The 25,715-nt window shown below is 45.4% G+C and overlaps 1 protein-coding gene across 2 annotated transcripts in view; it reads right to left on the reverse strand.

Annotated features, from left to right (window-relative positions):
- Positions 1-25,715, reverse strand: part of LOC138513665 (protein mono-ADP-ribosyltransferase PARP12-like) — a 322,728-nt gene that overhangs the window by 139,190 nt on the left and 157,823 nt on the right. For both annotated transcript variants that reach the window (XM_069628723.1, XM_069628722.1), the window contains one exon: positions 10,748-10,871. In XM_069628723.1, coding sequence (XP_069484824.1) covers positions 10,748-10,871 — 124 coding nt within the window. The remainder of the gene's footprint in view (positions 1-10,747; positions 10,872-25,715) is intronic.

Consider the following 25,715-nt stretch of genomic DNA (forward strand, 5'->3'; position numbering starts at 1 on the left):
ATACTGAGAATACAGACATGGGCTGATGAGCATGAGGCAGAAGGCGTAGGGAAAAGGATTGGGGATCTATATAGACAGATGAGAGAGAAGGGTGGTCATGAGGCTATGGGCAGCGTTGCATGATCTCCACCAAAGGAAACAGGTCATAGATCGGGTAACGCATTGAAGGATGAGCATAGAACGCTGTTCCTGAGTAGACTAGATCTTGATGATGAGCAAAGGGATAATAGGCACACTAGTTGGGGTATAATGATGTCAGATGAAGAAAGGGAGGAAAATGAGAAAGCGCGAAGGGAAGGCGCATGCAGTTTTTCGATAGATCCAAACACAGAGAGAGGGGAAAAATGGTCAGACTTAGAAGATCCGAAAGAAAAAACACCAGAATTTTCACCATATTCGGATGGACCACCAGCACAGCTACGTAGTGCAGGGGACATGTGCCGAAACTAGCCCACATGGAAGATGCAACGTGTAGGGGGCTATGATTTTGGACCAGGATTTACACAATTCCTGTTATTAGAGAAAGGAGGAGGACGACCACAATATATTCCATGGCCACAAATGGACAAGGAATATTTGAAATGTAAATGACCTAGTTTGACTGCGGGTGCAGGGAAATGGATTCATGAGTTAGAAAGAATGACAGCGGGAGTGACGCTAGCAGTGGGTGACATAAAAGGCCTACTGGCAGCTATTCTAGGGGAGAGAGCTGATGACAATTGTAGACGTGCAGGATATGCGAGCGTAACAGCATAGAACATGACACATGATGGAGTGCCATTTCATAACTGCATGGCAGACTTATTGAGGGCACTTAGAGTACAGTATCCTGACACATCAGACATGGGTGCGATTATCACTAGGAAAATGGGTGAGGACGAAGATCCGGTTGCCTTTATTCAGGAGATTCAGGAACATTGGCGTCTCAAGATGAGAGAACTGTGGGATAAAACAGTGGCCTTATTTTATCATATTTTATGTCAGGGACTGCCTGAACCAGTGCAAGAACCGATGAAGAAAATGGTAAGGATGGAAGCGAAGCCATGTCCAGAAATAGAGTTGACTATTGTACACCATTGTCGTTTGCTGCAAGAGAAAAATAAGAAGAACGCTGAAAATAGAAAGCAGGAGGAAACCAAGTTAGTTCAGAAGAAATTGTCAAAGTTCGCTATAGAAGGAGCAGTATTGACAAGTGGTGAAGGCATGGCTACACAAGAAGTACAGTCAGCACAGCAAAGCAATGTAGTGCACCCTATGGATCAGAGTGAGTGCAATGTTTGGCCGCGAGGTAGAGGGAATGGACCTAGACGACGAGGCAGATTTCAAAACCCTCAAGGGGGAGGAGGATTTAATGGGGTACAGCCCCAACAATGTAGAAATTGTGGGAGAACAGGACATATAGCCCAAACATATAGAAGTAGAGGAGGAGGCATACAATGGAATTGGCAAGCTCCAAGAGGGGGATGGGCTATTCCCCATAGTACAGTGCAGAAACTCAGGAATGCTATGCCCCAAGATCACACGCAGTATCAGACAGGCACAACACAAACTCAGCAAGTGCAGCAGATTCCACACCGAACACAATTGCCACAAGGGCAAATACAGCAAGCACCCGTGCAGGCAAACGTACAGACACACCAACCACAGTACGCAGCAGTGCAGCAAGCAATGGTGCCACAATGGAAGGCGAATATAGGAGCCCCACAAGCGTCCACACCCAGGATAGGGAGTGCGACAGTAGTTGGAGGAATCCTTTTACGGGTACAGGGATGAATTTATATCCACAATAAGAAAGCCCACAGAGAGGCTTGATTTGTTCAGTACTATCTGTGACACCAGACCCACAAGAGGAGCCTAGGGTCAGGGTAACAATAGGAGGCAAGACATTTTTCGTTCTTCGTGGATACAGAAGCAACTCGTTCCTCTGTTCCAGAGGGAAAATACCCAATGTCTGGGATTGCCATGAATCTGCAGGGATTCTCCGGGGTCACAAGTTTGGTTCTTTTTACTGATAAATTACCACTTTCTATAGGTGAACATGACATGTCAATGCCACTATTGTACTCTCGGCAGACACCGGTTTACATATTAGGACGTGACTTGATGACAAAATCAAATATGACAATATCATTTACTGACAAAGGGATAGTGTGTTCAACTCCAGCGATTGGTACCTCCCCGGCCCTCCTTCGCAACTAGTGCCTTGATACCTGTGGGTTTTGTGTGCTCCTAAAAATGTACTAAATAAATAAATAAATTATTTGGATGTAAGAGCGTCGTTTTACAGGCCAAAAAGCATTACGAGGGGTCCCTTTAGATCCAGAAATATTTTTGTACGGAGTATATGTTTTGCTGACATGACTTCCAGGACTGACATGGAAAATATTGAGACTACCTGATGAATATTTGTTCAGACCAGAAATACCTTTGGATGATGAAGAGGGACAGGCTATTCCCATAGAGTTAGAAGCAGCAGGAGTACATCAAGAAAGGATGGTTGTTCATGGGCGAGATGAAGAGGGAAGAGCATGGAGAACAGTCATAGCCCTTAAGGAAGGATACAGACTGACAGATTTGACAAACAAAGACTTGTTTAGAGATTAATATTCAGATGATGAATTAGTATTTTTCATAAGTCTCACTGGAAATTGAGAATAGAGAAATACCACAGAGAATGGCAGTGGTAAAAAAGAAACCGTATTTTTTTTAGGAAGATTTAGAAAAGGTGCAAAGTATTTTATGGACCAATAGTCCATATGATGTGGGTCTATTGAGTGGAGCAGGAGCAGTTCAAATTAAGCTAAAACCAGGAGCAATTTTGCCACGTGCAAAACAGTGTCCCATGTCCAGAGAACCAGATGAAGGAATATTTTAGACCATTTCTACTTTAATTAGGCAGGGACTATTGGTGCCATCAGAACCTCCATGTAACACAGCGGTGTACCCAGTGAAGAAATCAACTGGGTGTTGTGGAGATTTATTCAGGATCTCTGTCCCTTAAACAATATTGTTGAAGCAATCAACGAAGAAAAGACAAAATTTCTTATTATGGAGAAAAACGCTAAACGAAGTGAACACATTTCTGTAAATCTCAAAAGTCATCCTGTGGAAAAAGTGGAAGAATTCAAATACCTGGTGGTACCTAAAAGCAATGACCAAAAAGCTAACAGCACAAGCAAAGGCCATTAACAGAAAGTTTGGTCGCTTCTCGCTAATTCCAGTTTTGGACTTTTACAAACAAAAGGTGGTCCCCACTCTAACGTATGGAGCAGACGCATTGCTAAATGTACCGTCGACTGTGTGGCCAAAATTGGAAGCGACTTTCTGGAGAACGACGTTAGGCCTCCCAAATTCCACATCTGTGACGATAATAAGACAAGAACTAAGTTTATTATCATTGGGAGGTCTAGTGAGAATTAATACTCTGATGTTATACCGCAAGTGCATAATGTCTGATGAATCAACAGTACTGAACTTAATTCTCAAAGAAAGCAGGAGCGGCAAAAATAAGACGCTCATGGCTTGGTTTAAACAAAACCAAGAGGTACTGGCCACCACGGAATGTGATGAAGACACCTTAGTAAGAAATCCAACTAAAATTCAAACAAGATTAAAGGAGCTCGACTGGATACAAACTCAAGCAGCAGCAGCACAAAACAAATTGACACTTCATTTACCGTTTAACATCATGAAGTATAATGAACTGCAACCATACGTCAAAAAATTCCAGTGTAGGCAGGCGCGCGACTTGTTCATGAGAGCAAGGCTGAACCTTCTACCGACTAATGAAGTCTTGGCGATCAGAGGAGAGTCGTTGTCTAAGGATTGTCGCTTTTGCAAGGGGTCACCAGAAATAGAAATAGAATCAATCCAACATCTACTCCTGTCATGCCCTAGCACACGCCAAATAAGAACAGTGCATTTGAAGGGAATATTCTCAGAGTTCGAAATTGGTGATCCAGACGTGTGCTGGGCTAAACTGATAGCAGGAGACAGAACCTCATGGCAACTAGCGGCTTTTAAGATCCTAGAATATATGAACAAGACGCTCCGGCCAACAGACATTCTGTGATCCCTTCATCTTCTCCTCCTTTAGCATCATGAAAAGACTTGAGTAGACAAATAGTGTTGTTTTGATTGGTACAAGCAATGTACTTCGTCTTCTTTTTATGTAAAAATCTTTTAGTTTAAATAAAAAAAAATATATTGTTGAAGCAGAGTTTCTTCTTTTCAAAACCCCACTAAAATATTATGTAACATCCCACCCAAAGCCAAATATTCTACAGTAATAAATTTAAAGAATGCTTTCTTTTCAATTCCACCAGACTGCCTCAGAGGTACTGTGAGTTTGTTTGTTTTATTTATTTCTATAGCACCCCGAACCCGGAGTGGGCGCATTATTTCAATCTTTAGTAGAGTCCTTCAGATGGACCTAGTTAACAGACAGCTTGAGAGCACAATAATTCAGTACGTAGATGATATATTAGTATGCAGTGAGACAGAGGAAGGATGCAGGGAAGACTGATTTCGACTAATGACAATACTAACAGAAAAAAGATACAAGATACATAAAGAAAAACTACAATGTTGACAGGAAGAGGTCCTGTACCTATGACAGCTTATCTCTCAAGAGGGGCGAAAAGTGACACCCGAAAGAGCAGAAGCAATCATGAAAACTCAGAAACAGTAAGAGAAATGCAACAGTTCATAGGCCTATGTAATTATTGTAGGGCCTGGGTTTTTGATTACAGTACATATATTCAACCACTTTTAAACAGACTCAAGAAAGCACAGATAGGTAAAAGTAATAAACCATGGGCAAATGACAGGATTGAAGGATTCAAAGATTTAAAAAGGGTGATTTGCACAGCCGCTGTGTTAGGAATACCAGACTATAATGAGTTTGACTTATTCTCACATTCAAATGGAGAAGTACTTACACAGAAGACGACATTAGGACATGGACATACACCATTAGCCTATTATAGTGGGATTCTAGACCCAGTAATGAAAGGACAATATCCTTGCGAACAAGCGTTAACTGCTGCTGCTTTCGCAATTGAAAAAGCTACCAGTATTACAATGGGATGCTCAATAACATTATTTTTCGAGCACTCCCTGTTTGGCATTTCGGAGAAACCCAAGAGTACATTGACTACATGAAGAGGATCTGGATACAAAGTGATTATTTCAAATCCTGCAATCAAAATTGTTAGGTGCAGAATAGTGAATCCACTGACATTTCTAGCAGAACCAGTAGGGAAGGATGAATATGCACATGACTGCACAACATATATTGAATTCTATGATAATATTCCCCATGTTTGAGAAAATGCTCTCGGATTAGGGGAAAATCTCTTTATTAATGGTTCTTCAAAAATTGCCAAATGACTGGCGAAAGGCATACTGGGACGGCAGTAGTGAAGTTAAAAAAGAATGGCGAATTTAAAGTAGTGACGAGTGCTTGTTTGACTTCACATTGTTCAGCGCAGGCTACAGAATTAGTGGCGCTCATCGTCGCGCTTCAGAGATTTGAAGATGAGGAAGTGACAGCGTATTCTGACTTCACTTACGTGATGACAACCGTACATGCAGGGATGTCACGTTGGAAAAGGAGGGGTTTCCTACTCGCAGACAGCACTGCAGTGCAACATGTGTCCCTATTGAGCAAGCTTATTTAAGTACTAAAGCTCCCATTCGCTGTCGCGTGGTGAAATGCTTAGCCCATACTAGGGGGCAGACCTGATTTCTCGATGAAACAAAGCCACAGATGTAGAGGCCAAAAGAGCAGCATATTTCCCTAATATTTCTGATTTCGAATTAGAAGATGTCAGAACGGTGACAAGGGTGAGAACGATGCATGCTAATGCAGGAAGGTTTTAATATGTTGTCCATTTTACAGTTAATTCAGCAGCAAGGTCGAGCTCCACAGGGAGAACAATATTTATGGAAGAAACAGGTGTGTTCTTGATCCCCCACTGAGGCTATATGGAGACAGGATAGCACTAGAAAGCAATTTATGCCTCGAGCATTATTGAAGGTGGTGCTGGAGCAGCTTCACTACCCTGCGCACACCACCAGAGAATATCTTGCTGCAACGATCGCAGAAGAGTGGTTCACACCAAATGTGTTAGAACATGTTGCACAGTTTATTGTAAGTTGCATTGTGTGCCAGAAGCTTACAGCAGGGAACACCTTGCGAACAGACTCAGAGGTGGACTGGGAACTAAAAGAGGCCCTGGAAAAAATTACTGGGGACCAAAAGAGGCCCTGGAAAAAAAAAGTTCAAAGTTGCCCCATATGACACATTTTCAGCAAGCCCAATGCTTTTCCTATGAGAAAATGTAGAAATACCACACAAAAGAGGCCCAGAGTGTAGAGGCCCACCGGGAAATCTGCCAAGTTCCCTATAGGCCAGTCCACCCCTGTGAACAGTGAGAGGAGTAATCCCTAGACCCAATGGTCCATTTCAGCATCTGCATTTAGATTATGTAGATATGTACATATATGTAATGGTTATAGATACATGCCAGTAATAGTAAGCCCTTTTTCCAGATGGATCGAGGCAGGTCCATGCACGCACCCCTATGCCACATGTTTCTTGTGCATGAGGTGTTTCCTAGATGGAGTGTGTTTGAAAAACTGCGATCTGATAATGGCCCACATTTTGTAAATGAGTTGTTTCAACAAATAGTTCTTCTAGAAGGCATAACACACAAGTTTTCCTCCACCTATCACCCACAGTGGAATGGTGTCAGCGAGAGCTTAAAGGGACTTCTCAAAGAAAGAATATCAAATATCAAAATTACTCTGAAAAAGGGATAACTACATTGCCTACTCCTTGCCTTGTTTGCCATGAGAAACGAGCCTGGCTCAGATCACCATTTAACTCCTCATGAGTTGGCGACTTGATGTCACATTAGAGTGCCCTTGCTCTTGCCATTTGAATAAAAACTGATGCCCATAGTGGAGCAAAAACGTTAGGGGATGATATGCATAATTATTTAACAAATATGACTGCTAGTGTTTCTTTTATTTCTCAACAGATCAAAATCAGAGGGAAGGGTCGAAGAAGATTGATGAAGACCGCCCAACAACTGATTTTATCAATTTGCTTAAACAGCCTACTTTGTACCTAGCGGACCAAGTACTGGTGAAAAGCTTTGTGCGTACTTGGAGCAAGCCCCACTTTGAGAGACCATACCTAGTAGAGGAGGTCACTCCTACTGCTGTGACAATTCAAGGGAGAAGAGCCTAGCTGCATGTAAACAACGTAAGACTCCGGCACCCGCTGACGGCAAAGCAAGAGAAGAAGTTCTGCATGCAGATCAGATTGGCTACCAAGGGCAAGCAAAAAGAACCAGTGGACTAAAAACATTCTGGAACAAATTGACATTTCCGAAGTTTAATAGGAAAACAAGTGGATTTGTTGCAGTTACAGAACTTTTTCAGTTGAACTAAAAACAGATTGTACATTGAAAATAAGACACAAAGATTACACAGCACACTTTATGCTGCCTGAAATGTTGCACACATTTCTGCATGCTGTTTTTATATACATACTCCGAACATATCCAGTTCTAGTGCAACGAAACATGGACGTTGTTATATTTTTGGGAAAGCCGAAAAACAGCCCAACCATTCACAGAGTTATTATTGCCATTATAATTCAGTTCCTGTTATAACAAGTACAACATTTGAAAAAGTGGTTGAAGGTGAATAACTAAATTAAATATGAGGATTTTCCATTATATAAGACACACATTGCTAACAAGAAGACCAGCTACTCCGAAAGAGATAATGTGGCATCTGAATGCTATAGCGATACTTCTTGTAACTAAATTTTGCTTCATCTGCTGTCTTTATTTTATTATGCTCTTTACATTTTATGACATATTGTTTTACAATATATCTGAAGTGTCTGACAATGAGACATCTCTTTCTATCACTGATAGCAGCATGAATCATATTGTTCCTGATATTGCCAATAATTCGGCCCATTTAAAGAATAACATGTGGTATCAACACATGAAAAAAGTGGGAGGAAAAACGTCGGACAAAAGCGGTTATGTATGTTCTCTCATCCCTTATGCCATGAATACAGCCAGAACATTTATAGCAAGAGAAATACCTGCTCATGTTTCGATGTGTCTCGTCCAACTAGCAGCATGCTTGACCAGGGGACAATTTGAAGGAAAATGGGCGACATCACCATTCTACGGGAACTCGAAACACCAGCCCCTCCACCTGACCTCTGTGTCAAGGACATATCTTGGTGCACTAACATCCAAAACGCCCCCCATCGACAAAATCTCCCTACTCCAAAACAAAATCACTGCTAAGAAAACCAAACTCACCCTATCCATCCCGCCCCATGACAAACAACCCACTCTCGACAACCCCAAGTCCAGATTTGAATTTATCCCAGTAACCACATCTGAAACCACCAAAATCATCAAAGGCCTGAAACCCTCCAGATGCTAAGGAGACATTTGCCCTCCCTCACTCATAAAAGACTGTGCCGAAGAACTAGCCCCCTTGATCACAACCCTGATTAACAACTCTTTCGCATCCAACGATGTACCAGAAAATCTTAAGGAAGCCTGGGTACTCTCACTTCTTTAAAAAAAACACTCTGGATCCCAATGTCGCAGCCACAAATTACAGCCCTATCAGCACAGTACCCTTCCTCCTAAAAAATACTTGATAGAAGGGCCTACCTACAAATTCAAAACTACCTAGAGACCAACATCCTCCTGGCCCTCCGCCAATCTGGCTTCCACCCCAGTCAGTGGACAGAAACCACCCTCCTAGACCTCAAAATCCAAATGGACGAGATCAAAGACAAAGCTAACCTAGCCATCTTACTCCTACTTGACCTCTCAGCAGCCTTTCGACCTAGTAAATCGCAATATACTTTGTCAACACCTCACCCAAGCTGCTCACTTCTCAAACATTGCCATAAAATGGATAAAATCATTCCTCTCCAACCGTTCAATGAGAGTATTCTCAACCATAGTGGCAGCTACACCAGCCACAGTCATCTGTAGAGTACCTCAAGGCTCTTGTGTCTCGCCAACTCTTTACAATTTTTTCAACAAGCATTGTTCAACCTCTTAGACAAACTAGGTGTTACATATACCAACTACGCGGATGACACACAAACACTCCTACTCATCACCGGCAACTACGCCACTTACTCCAACGCTCTGAATGAAATTTACTTAACCATCCAAGCCTGGATGGCAAAACACAAGCTCTGCCTAAATGACGAGAAAACGAAACTACTCCTCATTGTCTCCCAATCCCGGTTGAATAACCTCCCAGACTCCTATAAATCACTCACTCTTGACAGAAACCGTATCCCTGTATCCAAAGAGGTTAAAACATTAGGAGTATATCTAGACTCCTCGCTCTCCCTAACTAGGCAGGTGAACGCTATAGCCTCAGCCGCAGCTTACACTGCCAAATTGATCAAAGCCAGCAGTCCATTCCTTACCTCTGACAAATGCATCACCCTCGCCAGAGCCCTAATACTGTCTAGGATCGACTACTGCAATTCCCTCTTTGCAGGCTCCAATTCGCGCAACATCAACAAACTGCAAACCATCCAGAACAATGTTGTAAGAGCTGCTCTGAATATCCCAAAAAAAGATCACATCTCACTAGCCAGACGTAGCATCTATTAGCTCCCCGTCCGGGAACGCATAACTTTCAAAACATTTTCCCTGACCCAGAAATGTCTTTTGAACAGTGCCTTGATGTATCTAGCCAAACAATTCTCCAAGGCCCATTCCATTAAACCGACCTACACAGGCCTCCTAACCATCCCCAGATACAGGCAGCAAAAAGCTGGTGGCAGCAGCTTCCCTGTGATTGCGGCCAAACATTGGAACGCCCTGCCTTTAGCACTTAGATCAGATCCCTCCCTCGGGTCCTTCCGCAAAGGCCTTAAGACCTTACTCTTTTCACAAGACACCTAGAGGAACAACGCACACCAGGAACTCACTGGTACAGTTACCTGCTTCCAACCACACACATATCCTCAGCGCTCCCTAGCTTCCTAACAGTAACCACTACCGCACAGCCTGTTACCCTTTGTAATTAATAACGCTCATGATGTTTTCTTCGCATCCTTCACTATTATGCAAGTAACTGTATTACATCACGTACAATTTGTAACTACCGTAACCATCAATCTTATGTAACCAGCGCCAAGTTGCCTCTGGGTTAGGTTTCGCTCCTACAAATGTCAAAATAAATAAATAAATAATTTGCTGCTTAATATCACCAAAATCTCTTGGGGGGATGACCTCAAAACCCTGAAAAAACAACTTAATTTCAAATTATGTTAAATGCAATTGCAAATTCACGTAGATTAGGTTTGAAAATATAGTCAGTCATTGTAAATTAGCATGTACTCTTTGTGATATTAGGTTCATTACAACTTTAATTTGAACTGCAATTATTGTGTAAATACCTAAACAAAAATATGGTCAGTCAAGAGTTAACTGATGTTCACCATTTAATTTGATTTGCAAATGTTACACATTAACCATACAATGTTGTAGACACTGATCTGAGGTCTCCATGTCATAGGAAGTGGGTACTGTAGTTCATATATGGAATGAATGCTATTTCTGTTAAAGTCATATAGTTGAAAACCCAGTAGTCACTGAATTACCTAAAAGGTGCAATGGAGGAGCCATGTGACTGGTGTGTACAAACATAATGAATATCATCGTACCTTGAAAGTTGATTTCATACTTCTGAGAACCTGCCTCAAAATTCAGAACTGCTTTCTTATCCTTATCAGACAGGTAAGCATTTTCCAAGTCCTTTGAGGTAAGAGTGGCTGCCTCCTTTCCCCCCTACAAAATAAAGTAACATATAGGAAATTAGGCATTGCTATATAATGGGCACTAAATCATTCACACATTAATAAAACCCTTGCCTGACTTGGTATGGAAACACATACAAACAAGGGCCAGAGGGAATAGCTCACCAGTAGCTCCCATGAGGTCTTAGGTATATCATTTTCCTGGTATGGCTTGCAGGGGTACGGCACTTCGGCATGATAGCACTTCTTGTTTCTCCTAAGATTCTCTAGCTGTACATATGTTCTGAATAGCTACCAACCACACCTCCTACCTAGAATCTGTAGAAAAATGTGGAAAAGAAACAATAGTAGATTTGATCGAATTTCGGCTGAACGAAAATTTCGAAAAGCCGACAATTTCGATCAAATCTACCATTCAATGTGATTATAGTGAACAAGGACAGCAGGGATTGCAACCCTTGTTCCGTACAATTACATCGGAGTGGCAGAGGTGTCCCCCGTGACATAAATAAAAAAGTTGCAAGAAAATAAAGGACCTTGCAGTGCCGGTTCCCATGCACAAAAGTGAAGGGAACTGGCATCGCAGAGGGATGGCAGAGTCAGCGGTACAGCGAAGTGTGCCTGCCGCCCGAAGGTAAGTAGGGGGGGACAGGTTGCAAGAAATGTCCAGGGGAGATAAAACCAAAAGTACTTTTCGGTAAAATAACGTTCGTTTTTTTCTCCCTCTGACATTTTGAATTTGAATAATTCATGGTAAACCGTCCTGCCCCCTCCTGTACAAAGAATATCACTCCACTGCATCTTGGGGCTACATAATAATAAAGAAGACGAGACCATGGGGGTCTCAAAGCAATATGATGTAACCTAATGCAACATGCAGTGACATGCATCCATAGGTGCCTTAGGGAAGAGTCATTTTAGGTCAGTAGCCAACCTCCATGAAACTCCTTGAAACTCCATGAAACTCATCACTTCACTTTGAAGAGGCTGCTCACTGCACACAATTAAAGGACCTCTAGCTTGTCCTCAATTTGTCCTACCTACTTGCTCTACCAGGCGCCCAACATCAGCCCACCATAACTTGGTGATTCCACACTTGATCAGATTTCAACGTTATAGGGTAGAACCCTCGACAACCACAACTGCAAACTCTAAAACTCACTCCCTACACATAACTCTGCATCACTGCAAGTAGCCCCACATCTAGAAGTATTGGTGGGATTTACTCTTGTGAATGGAACAACTTTTTCTGCTAAAGTGTTTTCTTCACCTGAAGGATTTATGGCATTGGTAGATAGGGTGATCCAGCTGGCCTCGAGTGATGCATATAGGATACGTCTTTCCCTTCCTCGGGGATCTCGAAATTCTGGATGGTTGAGAAATCATGATATCCCTGTTTGGTACAACCTCTACTTTGCATGGATTTCTCAAGGTTCCACTTTCTCTCTTGTTTCCAGCATTGCCTGGTTGCAGCACTTTGGGAGTGCTTTGGGAGCGCCTTGAAACACCTGTGTATAGGCGCGTTACAAATACCATATCATATCATATCAGGGACTTTGCCCCCATTTTCATCTGCGGGCTCGGATCACCGGCAAGACTAAAGCCTTTCATCACGGCCCCTTTCGTGGTCAGAAGAACAGCCGATCCGACCTTCCGTCATGATTGGGTGGCCTACCTTGAAGCTGCACTAACCCCCGGTGCAGGCAGATGATCGCTGCCCCCCTCAAAGGACCTCATCTAAGGGCCTGGTCCTTTCTGGGCCTGGGAGGGCCAAGAGGGGTCTACATCTGTGCTGCCCCAACGGAACCTCCAGTGCATCTCAGCAAGTGAGCCCTTTAATCGCTGTGTCCCATGAGCCCCCCTTTTTAATGTTGCCTCGACCCCCTTCATTGCCTGCACTCACCCTGTATCTCCATGGAGCCCCTCTCCACCTTACTTTATGGGTTTCCCATTCTACCCATTTAATGCAGCTTAGTCAGCTCGTTTCAGCTCCTTATTCCCTGCACGTTATCTCTGGTCCGTGCCACGGGGAATCCAGCTCCATTGCTCCATGCGATTTTGTTCAAGCCTGTACAATTCCTGCTGCTGCATGCTCTAATGTTTTCCATGCCCTCACAACCGACCTAAGTTCATGGTTCACCGACTTTTTATTCTGACTCTCGCCCCACTGGTAGCTGCTGGCCTCACTCATGACTGTTCTGGACTACTCTTTTGAGTTGTATTCACTTGTTCACTTTCACTTGTGATGTGTCTTACATAACACTGTGCAGGCGATTCTGGGTGTGTACCACAAGTATTTGTGATTTGAATCTAGGTGTGTCCTACATGTATTTTTGATTTTGAATCTAGGTGTGTCCTACATGTACTTTTGATTTTGAAACTGTGGGTGTTCCACATATATTTTTGATTTTGAATCTAGGTGTGTTCCACGTGTATTTTAATTTCAAATCTAGGTGTGTCCTACATGTATTTTTGACTCTCAAATCTAGTTGTCCTTAACTTCTCGGTGCACACATTGATTTTTGAACTGTGCATGTAATGTACTAATTGGTTTTGATCTTGGGCTTACTCGTACTCTGTATGCTTATGACTGTTCTGCATCTCATATCTGCTAGTTGACCTGGTGAATTCTATTGTGCACTGTGCTTTTTTGTCCCTCTCCCTCCCTTACTCTCTTTCTAACCCTGCCCTCCACACTTTTTCTTTGCCCCCTGGTGCTCTCGTCTCTCCCATTTATTCTAATTGCTTCTCCATCACCTATCCTCCCTCTCTTTCTAAGACTGGATGAAAGACATTTAAGAAGACACTCCTGATCTCCAACCCTCCTGGTCTGCCCATTGCCGACACCTACGTCAATGCTTCTGCCAGACAAACTATCACTGACATCTCTTTGCTGTTCCTTCACCTGACTTATGGACTCCCCACATGGTCTCTGTCCTCTTCCCCTTATCCTTCCTCACACATTAATGGTGGTAGCAGATTGGAAGTGCTCTTAGCTCACTTCGCATCCTCCAGGTGCATCATTAATATATATCGCAACAGCACTATCCTGGACCCGGGTTCTCAGCTCAACCTCCTCCTTCATGACAGACATCTTCCATCACTTTTCAACTTCCCTCCCTCTCCTATCACCCCTCTTCTCCATTCCCCCCCTTTTCTCACCACCCAGTTATGGCACCACACCCCTGTGCCCCCCCTTGGAAAACATTTAAAGAGGGCAACCAGCTTCACTTAGCCACCCTCAATTCTCGATCTGCTCTGAAACACTCCTTTGACATCTGTCGTCTCGTTGAAGACCTTGACCATGACGTTCTTGCACTCACTGAGACGTGGTGCAAGGCCAGCTCTGTCACTGGTTTTGACACTCTTCTCCCCGAGGGCTACAAGATCCTGTCCAATCCTAGGCCCTCCCGGTATGGTGGTCGAGTGGCTCTGATTTTCCTTGAATAGGTTCCTTCCACTGTTATCCCCACTCAATCCTATTATTCCTTTGAATGCCTCATCTGTAGGCTGTCTGTCTCTCCTGCCCTCTCCCTCGCTCTTCCCTCATCTACAGACCCTCCGGGCCCATTTCCCTCTTCCTCTCGGAATGGGTGGACCTCTCGCCCCCCCTCCTTGCCTCCTCCCCCAAACTTCTCTTCCTTGGGGATTTTAACATCCACCTTGACTCTCCATATTTGGCCACTACACTCTTTTCTGTGACCCCTGTGACTCTCTTCCCCTCATTATTCTTCCCTCCGGCCCAACCCACTGTGTTGGGAACATCTTGGGTGCTCTCATCTCTACAGACATCCCTCTCTCCAACCTTCTTACTACTCCCATTCCTGGTCTGACCACGCTCTCCTCTCTGCCCACCTTGAGCTCCCCAGCCCCCTGACGATGCCTCTGCCCGCACTGCCAGCCTCCTTCTCCGTCAATCGACCGATAAAGCGTGTGCCAGTCGCTGCATTTGCCTCTACCTTCATCCCTCCTCCCCCCTGCCTTTGACTCTTCCTCTGAATATGCTCTGGCTAACCTCAATCTCTCTATCTCAAACACCCTGGACATCCTTGCCCCTGTCATGAGGATCCGCATGAAGCCCGCCTCCAAATGCAACTCTTGATATGACTCCAACTTTGCAGCTTTGAAACGTAAGTGCAAAGCTGCTGAGGAGAAATGGCGGTCCTCAGGTTCATCCTCCGACAAACTGGCCTGCCACCTGCTCCAAAGGCAATATTAACTCACTATCTGCTCCAGAAAGAGGGCCCATGTCCAGGGCCATATTACTAAGGCCACCAATAATACGGCTGAACACCAATAAAATCTGCAAGGAATTTGCCAATCCTACTGCAGTCTCATCCTCTCCTCCCTCCCAGGGCATCTGCACTGCACTGGCCTCCCACTTCTCCTCCATAACTCACTGTCATCTACTCCCCTCTCTCCCCAGTGTTCTGTTGCCTCCCTTGGCACTCCACGCCCCACCCGCATACTCTTCTCCTCCTCCCCCATTGCACCGGATGAGGTCTCTAGAGTAGTCTGCTCTATGAATATGAAAGTCTCCTCCAAACAGTTGCCCCGCTGTTCATCCAGAACCATCAAGCACAACATCACCTCTCTATCCCCTGCCTTGGCTGATCTCTGTAATCATTCATTTGCCACTGGCTCCTTCCCACAACCTCTCAAGCAATCTCCTGTGCACCCTCTCCAGAAAAAACTGTCTGCTGACCCTTCTTGCCCTGCTAACTATCACCTTATCTCTATCACCCATTTCTAGGGCAAACTCATGGAGAATCTGGTCCTCTCCAAAATGATACACCTAAGTGGCTGGCTGCCTCATGACCACCAGTCTGGGTTCAGAGCATCCAGAGGCACGGAAACTGCTCTCCTGACCACCCGTGAAGATCTGCACTTGAACCTTGACTCCAACTTGCCCTCTGTTCTGATCCTCCTTGATCTCTCATCTGCTTTGACACAGTCAACCACTCCATCCTCATAAATCGTCTCCATGGTACCCTTGGCATCAATGATGGGGCACTGGCATGATTGACCTCCTTCCTGTCTAACCGACCCTCCCAAGTACAATTAGGACTCTTCCTCTTCTCCACCTCCCACTCTACCTGTCGCATCCCACAGTGCTCTATCCTATTGCCATGGCTCTTCAACATCTACCTTGCCCCTCTCGCCCACTTGATCTCCACCTTCTCGCCTCATTTTCAGTGTTATGCTGATGACACACAGCTCTCCTTTAAGCTTCCTTCCCCCTCCTTCTCTCCTTCCTCTCTCATATCTGACTGCCTGTCTGCTATTCAAGCATGGTGCGCCGCCAACGATCTCTGCATTAATGCTAGTAAGACAGAGATTCTTCTTGTTGGGACGCTTGCTCCCTGTACCCCACCACTCTCTGGCCACTCTCTTTGGGCCCCCCTCCCGTCACCCTCTTGTGAGGCAAAAAACCTTGGGGACATCTTTGACTCCTCTCTATCTTTCTCTCCACACATCTTGCACCTTAGCAAAAAAGTCAAAATTTCAGATCCACCTCCTTTTAGGAATGTTCCCTTTCCTCACCTTCCTCCAGAAGCTCAATGTCTCCAGAGTGCTGATCCTCTCTAGGCTGGACTACTGCAACAGCCTCTTCCTCAATCTCCCTCTTTCCTCCCTTCGCCCCCTCAACTAATCCAGAATAGGGCTGCAAGACTTATCCTTTGCGTCAAGCCCAGGGACCACATCTCTCCAGACCAAAAATCCCTCCACTGGCTCCTGGTGACTGCAAGGATCAAATTCAAGAGCGCTTTGCATCATCCACAAGGCTGTCTGGGGCCTGGGACCTCTATACATCCATCTCTCTCTCCCTAAATACCTCCCTGCTAAAGTTCTTCGGTCCTCTACCTCCAACTCTCTGCAGGTCAGGCGCTTCTCCAAACAGAGAGTGGGAGGTAGATCACTTTCCTCTGCAAGCTCATCTTTCTGGAATGCACTCCCTGCCCACTTCAGACTTGAGCTAGATATTCTTAAATTCCGGAAACTTCTCAAGATTTTCCTTTTCTCCTCTTCCTCTCCTCTCCCCCTCCCATGCTAATGTCCCTCTGTCGCTGCGACTGGTGCCTGGTCCCTCCTGAGTCATACAGGGACCAGACCACCCGTTCCAGTCTCCCCCAGCATCCCCTACCAGCACTTGCCCACAGGCACCTTTCCCTGGACTAGCCCAACTCTGGTAACCCGCACTTATTCTGTCCTTCTCCCCTTGCCCCGGCACTGGCCCTTGTTGGCCCTCTGAGCACTGCACATCCCCTTGAGCCCCCCACTGCCTCGCTTTACCCCCTCACATCCTATCCCCTACTCCTCCCTCCCCTGCACTTATCACATGTGTGTGCACTTGCACGGTAGGATTGCCACAAGGCCAATATAATCGTCATTGTTGTTTTTTCATCATCTGTTCCCCGCCACCATTTTTTGTCTTGTGGCACCTGGAAACACCTGTGTATGAGAGCCATACAAATGCTCAATAAATAAATAAATAAATAAAATAAAGAGCACACTCAGCTAATCAGGTGCCATTGGGTCTACTCTACCATCTGCAACACTCTGTTCATCTCCCACCCCCTCAGCTCTGAAAGAGTGTGTTGGTATCACCTTTCCCTTGTCCTCCCCAATCCTCTGGTGATAGTTCAAAGCATAGATGACGGCACTCGCTGCTCTTCTCTGCCAGACAGTTCAGCAGTTTTATCCCTCACTGGGGCTCCATCTGGGAGCGCGGCAAAAATGTTGGCAGAGATCCACTCAAATATTTGAGGTGCACAACCGCCTAAAACTCAATTTATGAGTAACAACATGCATAGTGAAACAAGGGATGGGGCCTGCACTATATATAGTGCATGCCTAGCTCACATGGCTCCGTTTGACTTGCCAGAGCTCTCCTTGGCAAACCTGTGTCCACCACTACCATAGGGTATTCCGCTAACAAGTCTCTAATCTGGCACAATACTGCCACCCATGTTTAAGATTTCCCAGGCAGATATGGTAATCTGGGTATACATGTAGGGATGGAAGTACAGTAAATCACAACACCCACGCTCTAGCTACTGCCCACCAATATTAGGATGAAACAGCACATATTTAATATTTCTCCTTATCTTTGAATGGATGGTTCAGTATTTCCGTTTTTTTTACATTGGGTATTGTTTGGAAATCTGTCATTACATTTTGCTTTCTCTATACAAACCAGATAAGAACACACCATGTGCCTTTCCCTTGTTTGCTATGTCTGCTTGACTTTCTGCAATTTGCCTTGGACTATATACTCCTCTTTAGTTTTTGCTCCACTTTTCCTAGCTTTTAGCTGTTTTAACTCTCATCTCAGTGGAAATAACCCTCAACTTTTATCAGGATGTTGCAATTCATCCCAGTAGAAATAAACCACAGCTTTAGTCAGGATGTTGAAATTCATTTCAGTGGCAATAACCCACTGCTTTAGCCAGGATGCTGAAATCCTCCCATTGGCCCTTAAGTGCCCCGGACCTTTGCCGAATCCCCTCGTTCACATTAAATAGGACCCTGTTGTAACTCCTGAATATAAAACGTCCTGCAACCCTTTTCAGAGTTTCAAATGTAAGCAATCATACAAACCCATTTCTATGTATGCATATATGTTTATCCTCGGACGCGCTGACTCCTGCCAAACACTAACTCTCCACACTGTCCACATCAGACTGTACATACCTTTAGTGCAGCCGGTATCATGTAAAACCCCAATAGTCCATGGCCCTCATTACGACCCTGGCGGAGTGGGTTTACGCCAGCGGAAATCATGGCGGACCCTTCCGCCTTACTACGAGTTCCCGTAGCGCCATGGAGCCTTTTTCCGCCTGCTTTTTCCGGGCGGAGAAATCCATGGCGCTACGGGACCTTGATGTTAATTACGCCACCGTAATTTACGGTGGCGTAATTAACGCCTTCCCCACTCCCATTATACCCTATGGGGCAAAAATGGGAATGGGGAAGAGTAAAATGGGGATTGGGGATTTACCGCCCCGCCAAGGTCGGAATGGGGCGGTAAATCCGCCAACCCCCATGGCGGTATTGGCAGCTTTCCGCCATGCTCCATGGTGCATATTGCACCATGATCTCCGCCAGGGTCGTAATGAGGGCCCATGTCATCAGCCATCTATCACTCTGTGTTCCTTCTGAAACAAGTGCACGTCTAGAAGCTCAGCACCATACCAACTTTCTACACCCTCTCTGTGGGGTTTAGTGGGATCATACAAGCCTTTCATTGGTCTAGGGATGGAGGTTATTTTTTGGTGGATAAAAACCTGAGCATAGAGATTCAGTTCTGAAAAGGCCCATAAGTGTCCAGTTATGCAAGCGCTTTCTACCCGTTCGATGCTTTCTAATGCAATCATATACGAGGGTGCATTATCCAGCACAGCCAGCTGTGTTTTATTTATAAAATTTTGGTTTGAGAAGCTTTTTGTGATATCACTGTGAAACCCCCGCGACCAGTATTTTAATTTAGATTTGTAGGTGTCGCATTGGTGTGTGAAAGACAGAGATTAAGAGATCTCCCACTCCATTTGTTTGTAAGGAAATGTGTATTTTCCACACACCTTCTTGCTGCGCCACAGTTATGTGTGAACAAAGTTCCACAATCACATGTGTTGGTGATCCAATTAGTTTTGTTTACTGGCCCTTTCCGATTACACGTGTTTCGGCATTGACTATGCCTTTTTAAAATCAGGGCATATACTTCATTAGTACCCGGCGAGGGTCAACCAGAATGCAACATGTATTCCGACTGGGCCTCGCCGGGGCATTACCCGGCCGGGAATCCCTTGTACGTCGTACGTGCCTTTGGTTCCCGGCGGGGGCGTGGCGGCCCCTTAGCCAATGAGGAGGCTCGAAACAGGGCAATCGCCAGTCCGAGCCTCCCCATGGCTGGAGGCTGCCTCCATCCCCCGCCGGGGACCCAGGTAAGTTTTTTTTTACCTCCACCCCCTCCCCTGCAAACTATCCCATCCCCCCAACCCCACTTACCTTCTTTTTTCTTCTTTTCTCGGGAGCGGACGCGCTGGGAACATAGTGTTCCCAGCGCGCCCGCTCCCGATGGCCGCCATGGAAAGGGAAAACCGACTACGTTTTCCCTTTCCCGGCGGCCATTTTTTCGACATTTTTTTTTCTGTTCCGAAACGTGTTTCGGGTTAGAAGAAAAAGCAATTAGTACCCCGGTCTATCGGGCCAGGGTACTAATGGCAAAAAGCCCCTCAACGGCGGGCCAATACTGCCCGCGGTAATGCCCCAGAAGCTTCATTAACTACGGCCCCGGGGGCATTACCTGGGGCGGTATTGGCCCGCCGTCTCGTGGCTTATTGCCACAGCGTTATTCATATATGTATGTTTGTAGAGATGTTGAGATAGTACTGGGGTAAATCCCATCTGCTGAAAATGTTTGTTTCTTGGAGCTTGTGTCGACGACCACCATTAAACAAACCCCTCCACTGCATTCCTGTATGGTTCAATCTCTTGTTCCTCATTTCCCTATGCTCTTTGTCCCCCCTTTATAATTGAAGATAAAAACCTGTATCTCTTTTTGCTGATTTGGAAATAGTTTTGTACCAGTTCCTAATGATTTCAGAAAACTGCATTAGCCAGTGCAATTTTACATAACAGTACCTTCCCTTACACTTTATCTATTTTATCTGAAGAACAACTCGAGAAGTGAGCCCCACACCCTGACATTCATGCAATGTTGGCTAATGAATTGGCCCTTGCAGGAGCAAAACAATGAAGCTTCAACTCTGCTTCGTGAACAAAGAAATGCAAAGTGAGATCCGCAGCTTGAAAATTATGCACAAAGGTCAGGGAATTTTCCATTCACATAGTTGACAGCATGATCCATTCCAATCTTCAGGTACTTATCCAGTCCTGTTTTGTCTTTATATTCTGGGACTACAAGTCCCTGAATGCGTGGAAAGAATGAAGATTACCCCTGCATACTGCGCAGGTAGTCTTGATTCTATTAAAGACACAGAGGCGAGCATTATGCTTCAACTTCTTTACTCTACTCTTCAGCAGTTTGAACAAATAACAGAAAATGACCATACAACTCTTCATTTTCTTTTTTTTAATTCTTTTTTTTAAACTAGACTTCCCTTTAACTCCAGTCTTCTGTAGTCCTTCTTATTTCCTGTCTCTGTCTAGGATCCACGTCCTGTCTCTATGCTCTTCCTCTTCTTTTCTTGCTCTTCAGCAAGATAGGCACCATTCTTACTGCAGAGCTTACTGTCGTGTGAATGTCCAATATATACTTTGTCAGGAAAGTGAAGATTAAGTACCCATCCGTACAGTAGGATGTAGTATGACTAGAGTATGCACATGTATTTACAGAATGGGGCATTAACATAGCGGCGTGGTAATGGAGCGCAACGCATGCCATGTTTACTTGTAACGCTTCTTACATGCGCCGGCATCTTCAGGTTCCACTAACCTGGAGCACAAGCCTTGACACACCGCCAGAGGCCAACGAAGCCTGTGCTTACTGTGAAGCTCGGCCAGGTCTCGTTCGGCTTACACGGCAGTGGAGGAGAGCAGTGGCCCCACCCTTGGGGGGAGGAGTCAGCTGCGCTCGAGTCATATATGCGACGCAGCTCACTGAGACGAAGCAAGAACCGTTTCCCCATCAATTGACAGATAGCTTCAAAGGAAAGACAGCCTTTCATAGGCAACATGGCTCACAGAAACGAACCAAACTAAACAGGGAACGGAGACGCTGCAAGACACGTTTCCTCAATGCATGAGATATACTTACAAAAGACAGCCTTACATAAGCAGAGTAATCCCCGATGGACAGCTTAAGATCACAATTATTCAAGGAGGGCAGCAAACAAGGTGCCAGCCATGCTGGAGAGAGAGCAGTGGACGTGCACTTACAGCTGACTACAGGTAACACCCAGAATCATGCCTGAACAAGAATGGAGCGAAGAAGAGCAAGCCCAAGATTTGGCGCCCAGGTTCAAGGAAGTACTGGGTAGTTCTATGGTTGATGCAGTGGCAGAAGGGGTGAGACCTTTACAGGAGAGACTGGCAACACTGGAATCCCTCCTAAATCAGAGGCAGTCTAGCACCAAAACAAATCAAAAGAGCACGTCCACAAAAAGGCCTGAAATGCAGAACCCTCAGGAGAGTACCAAGATCCGGAAGAGAAAAATCTCTTCTACTTTCCCGGGTCACCAACACGGGGCAAATACGAAGGCCCCAGAGGCAGCTGACGCATTCAATAAACAGAGACAAGCATTTTTGCAGCGATCAGCAGTGCCAAGCCTCCTGAACCCCGCCCCAGGTGAAAGATAATATGGGCAATATGAATGAGGACTCCTCAGAAAAGTCATCTGAGGCCGCAGCCTCCTGGCAAGAGAAGGACGACAAGCCGACAGAGGATTGGGCAGAACCCAAGGATGGCAAGAGAGTCCGGAAAGAAAAGCATCTGGAGGAAGACGAAATAGAGTTGTCAGACATGTTTAATCCCGAACACATCAGAAACCCTAAGTCATCGGACTGGCAACCATCGGCCAGAGTGTCAAAATACATGGCGCAGAGAATAAGAAAAGCACTAGATAAATACACTAGGTTGCGCATGAGAGCAGAATGCCCTCACCCAGACCTTGCAGGGAAAGTGACGGAAGCCCCAGAGCTTGACCTCACGATGCTAGCCTTTGTCACAAAATCCTCCAAAGACCTTCGGAAGGGCATGGGCAGATCCTGGAAAAGAAGTTGAAGCATAATGCTTTCCTCCGGTCTTGACATAGAAATAGGACTGGATAAGCACCTACAGACCGGAATAGATCATGTTGGCAACTGCATTCAGGATAAAAAATATAATGAAGTTTCAACTCTTCTCTGGACTCTAATTCCAATACACATGTAGTTTCACAACTGTACCTCATGACGATGTCTGAAATGTTCATAGAGGGAAAACATGTTTAAGTGGAGGGCACAAACATGTGAAGTATGAGGCCCACAAAATAACTTTCCAAAAGACATCTGCTTATTGAGGTTAAAAAAGTTTGGAGTATGTCTAGCCAACACAACAAGGTTACAGTTTTGTAATAGATCAGAGTTAAAAAGAAAACACAAGCTAGTAAGGGGAAATGTCCAAACAAAACTTAAACGAAAGTAGGACAGAGCTCCTGAGTCCCAGTTCCCTAATGCGCACAGTGTGTGGTCATGGTTGCCATGCGCTGAGGGGTTAAACCAAAATCACTCACAGTTTGTTTGAGGTCTCCAAGGTTCCATGGTCCTCCTATTGAGGTCTGTAGTTGAAAGATGAACCTCCTGGGCTTGGAGCTCTATGACAATTAATTTTTTCTCCATCTGTGCTAGGTTGATTCTCCAATTGCAGTGATTATTACCACACCACCGTGCAAAGGCCTGTAGGCAGGTCTTGGAGCCCTGGCAGGCTCTGGTCCGACTGTAAATTCCCAGTTCCCTGAGGTTTGTATTTGGTCCAAGCCTAACAAGCAGCCAATGATCCCCCAAACCCCACCACACACACCTTGGTGTGATGTAGATCAGGCAAGTCCCTTCTCATTCTCTTATCTGCTTTTTCTCTGATAAGGGTTCTCAGTGTTCCCCCCTTGGCTACGGGGCATCACACCACTGTGCTCACATGTTGGTTCTCTGCAGCCAAGCCCACCCCATTTTCTACTCAGGCCTGTGCAGAAAGGGGGACAGTAAGGATTGCACTGGGGACACATGTGCCCCAATGGTGATGAGAGCATGGTTTTGGCATGCAGTGATTAGACCCTCCTGCTGAACATATATGCTGAATGCTGAATTGATTGCTCATCGCAGACCCACGGCTCCATGTGTTGGGATGATGAAGAGGAGAGCTGCCATCTTGGAATCAGGAGGATCCTTCATGGCGAAAACCTGACTCCACCACAGGGACCATAGGTTCACCTGTAAGTCCCTGAGCTTTCCTGCACCTTTATTTCCTTCTCTCGATTAAGAGTGGCTTCTTCATTAGATGACATGATGAAGAACGACTGGTGATATTGTGATTGCATCTGCAGTCTCATTCACGCATCACACGCTCTGGTGCTGGTCTTCGATAGTGGTGTCTGTCTGGTCCCAGTCCACATTGTAGCCAAGTGTGTCTGTTGGTGGGCAGATGGGGTGGCCAGAGGCTGTGCAGGATTGGAATGGTGCAGATACTTACCATTGGTGGAATCCCTCAATAGTAAGAATCCGCACCATTCAAACTGACAGAGCTGTCCACTCCTGGAGGGGCTCCGGCTACAACAGCTGCCCTGCAACCCACACACTCTGGCCAGGATGTGGACTGGCATGAGACATTCCCAGACCCAGCCACAAAAATTGGGTTGCTTTGCGGTAGGGCTTACCATATATGGCCAATTGGGCGATGAGATGTCAGGGAGAAGGTCCAAAGACAAGGTGAAATCTGATGGCATGGCTGTTTTAGAGTATGTGGTACTCTTAAAGGCATTGGGCCTCATTACAAATCAGGCGGTCCGGAAATAACAGTGGCGGTAAACCCGCCGCTGCCGTTTTTTTTTTCCGGACCACCTGATCCCGACTCCTGCAGGCGGGAAGTGATGTTCCCGCCAGGTTTGACCTGGCGGGTTTAACACCGCCCGCCTGCAGGCGGACAAGGAAACACCGGCAGCATCACGAGATGCTGCCGGTGTTTCCATGATCCCCATTCCCTTTGAGTCCAAAAGGACTCAAAGGGAATGGGGATTAACACCATTCCGCCTCCGTGATTCCCGGGAAACCGGGGTTGTAATGCCCCGGTAATTCTGGGAATCACGGAGGCGGAATGGTAATACGAGTCCGGCGGTAACCAGACGGTTTTACCACCTCGGTTACCACCGGACTCATAATGAGGCCCATTATGTGGTAAAATGCAAAAGTGCACACGAGAAAGTTAAAAAACACGGTAGAAACATATCAGCTACCACCTGCCTGTCCTGGACACATCAAGAAAGTAACAATAAAGTTACTTAAACAAATGATAAAGGGATACAAATGATCCCTACTGCACTTCACTGTAAGGTGATGTGTGCAGTGTAGAACAAACAAGGAATTTCATAATGGGGACAGAGTCCCCTGCACTGATAGCCATAGGGACTGATCAATGCCCCCCAAAAGAGAGGAGATTAGCAAGGTAAGCGAAGCAGAAAGGCGTTACTTGCCTCCAAAAGTTAGGACAGCATCAAAATAGTAGCAAAATGTTTCGGGAGGGGGTACATAGATGTCTTTGGAGGGAGAACAACAAAAAGAAAATCTTTCCTAGCAGCAGGTATTCTAGCTATAATATTGATGAGGCTATTAAAAGGCTGAAATGCTCTTGTGTGCCCGGCCCTTGTGGACTCTCTAATATTGTTTTAAAGGTGGATACTCTTCTCTGGGCCCCTAATTTATCATTTCTATTTAACAATTTTGTGCATACTTGCCAGGTCCCTTCCAATGGAACGTTTTCCCATATTATACATGTCTACAAGAGGATAGTAGAGACTTGCCTAGTCATTTTAGGCCCATTGCTTTACTTGACACCAGAAGTAAAAAATGGTGTTCACTATTACTGATAGAACTGAAACATTGGATTAATGATAGTAACGTGATACCTGTCTTCCAAACAGGTTTCCCTATGGAAAAGAATCTCAAATAAGCCACTAACCTAGGGCCAAGAGGTAAGTACTCATGACCATGGTTCTTGAAAATATGGTTCAGAAAGGACGAAGCAACCCGGTGAGTGCAGATCTTCTTTTCCAGTTGGTGTTTACAGTAATTGGTCACCCAGGAACTTGAACCCCAGACCAATGATGACCCAGACAGCCAAAAGGAATGATCCAACTTCCCAGGAGTGATTCCCATCATCCAG

The sequence above is a fragment of the Ambystoma mexicanum genome, chromosome 12 (genome assembly GCF_040938575.1).
Source record: "Ambystoma mexicanum isolate Mex_15411 chromosome 12, UKY_AmexF1_1, whole genome shotgun sequence".
Classification (NCBI taxonomy): Eukaryota; Metazoa; Chordata; class Amphibia; order Caudata; family Ambystomatidae; genus Ambystoma; species Ambystoma mexicanum.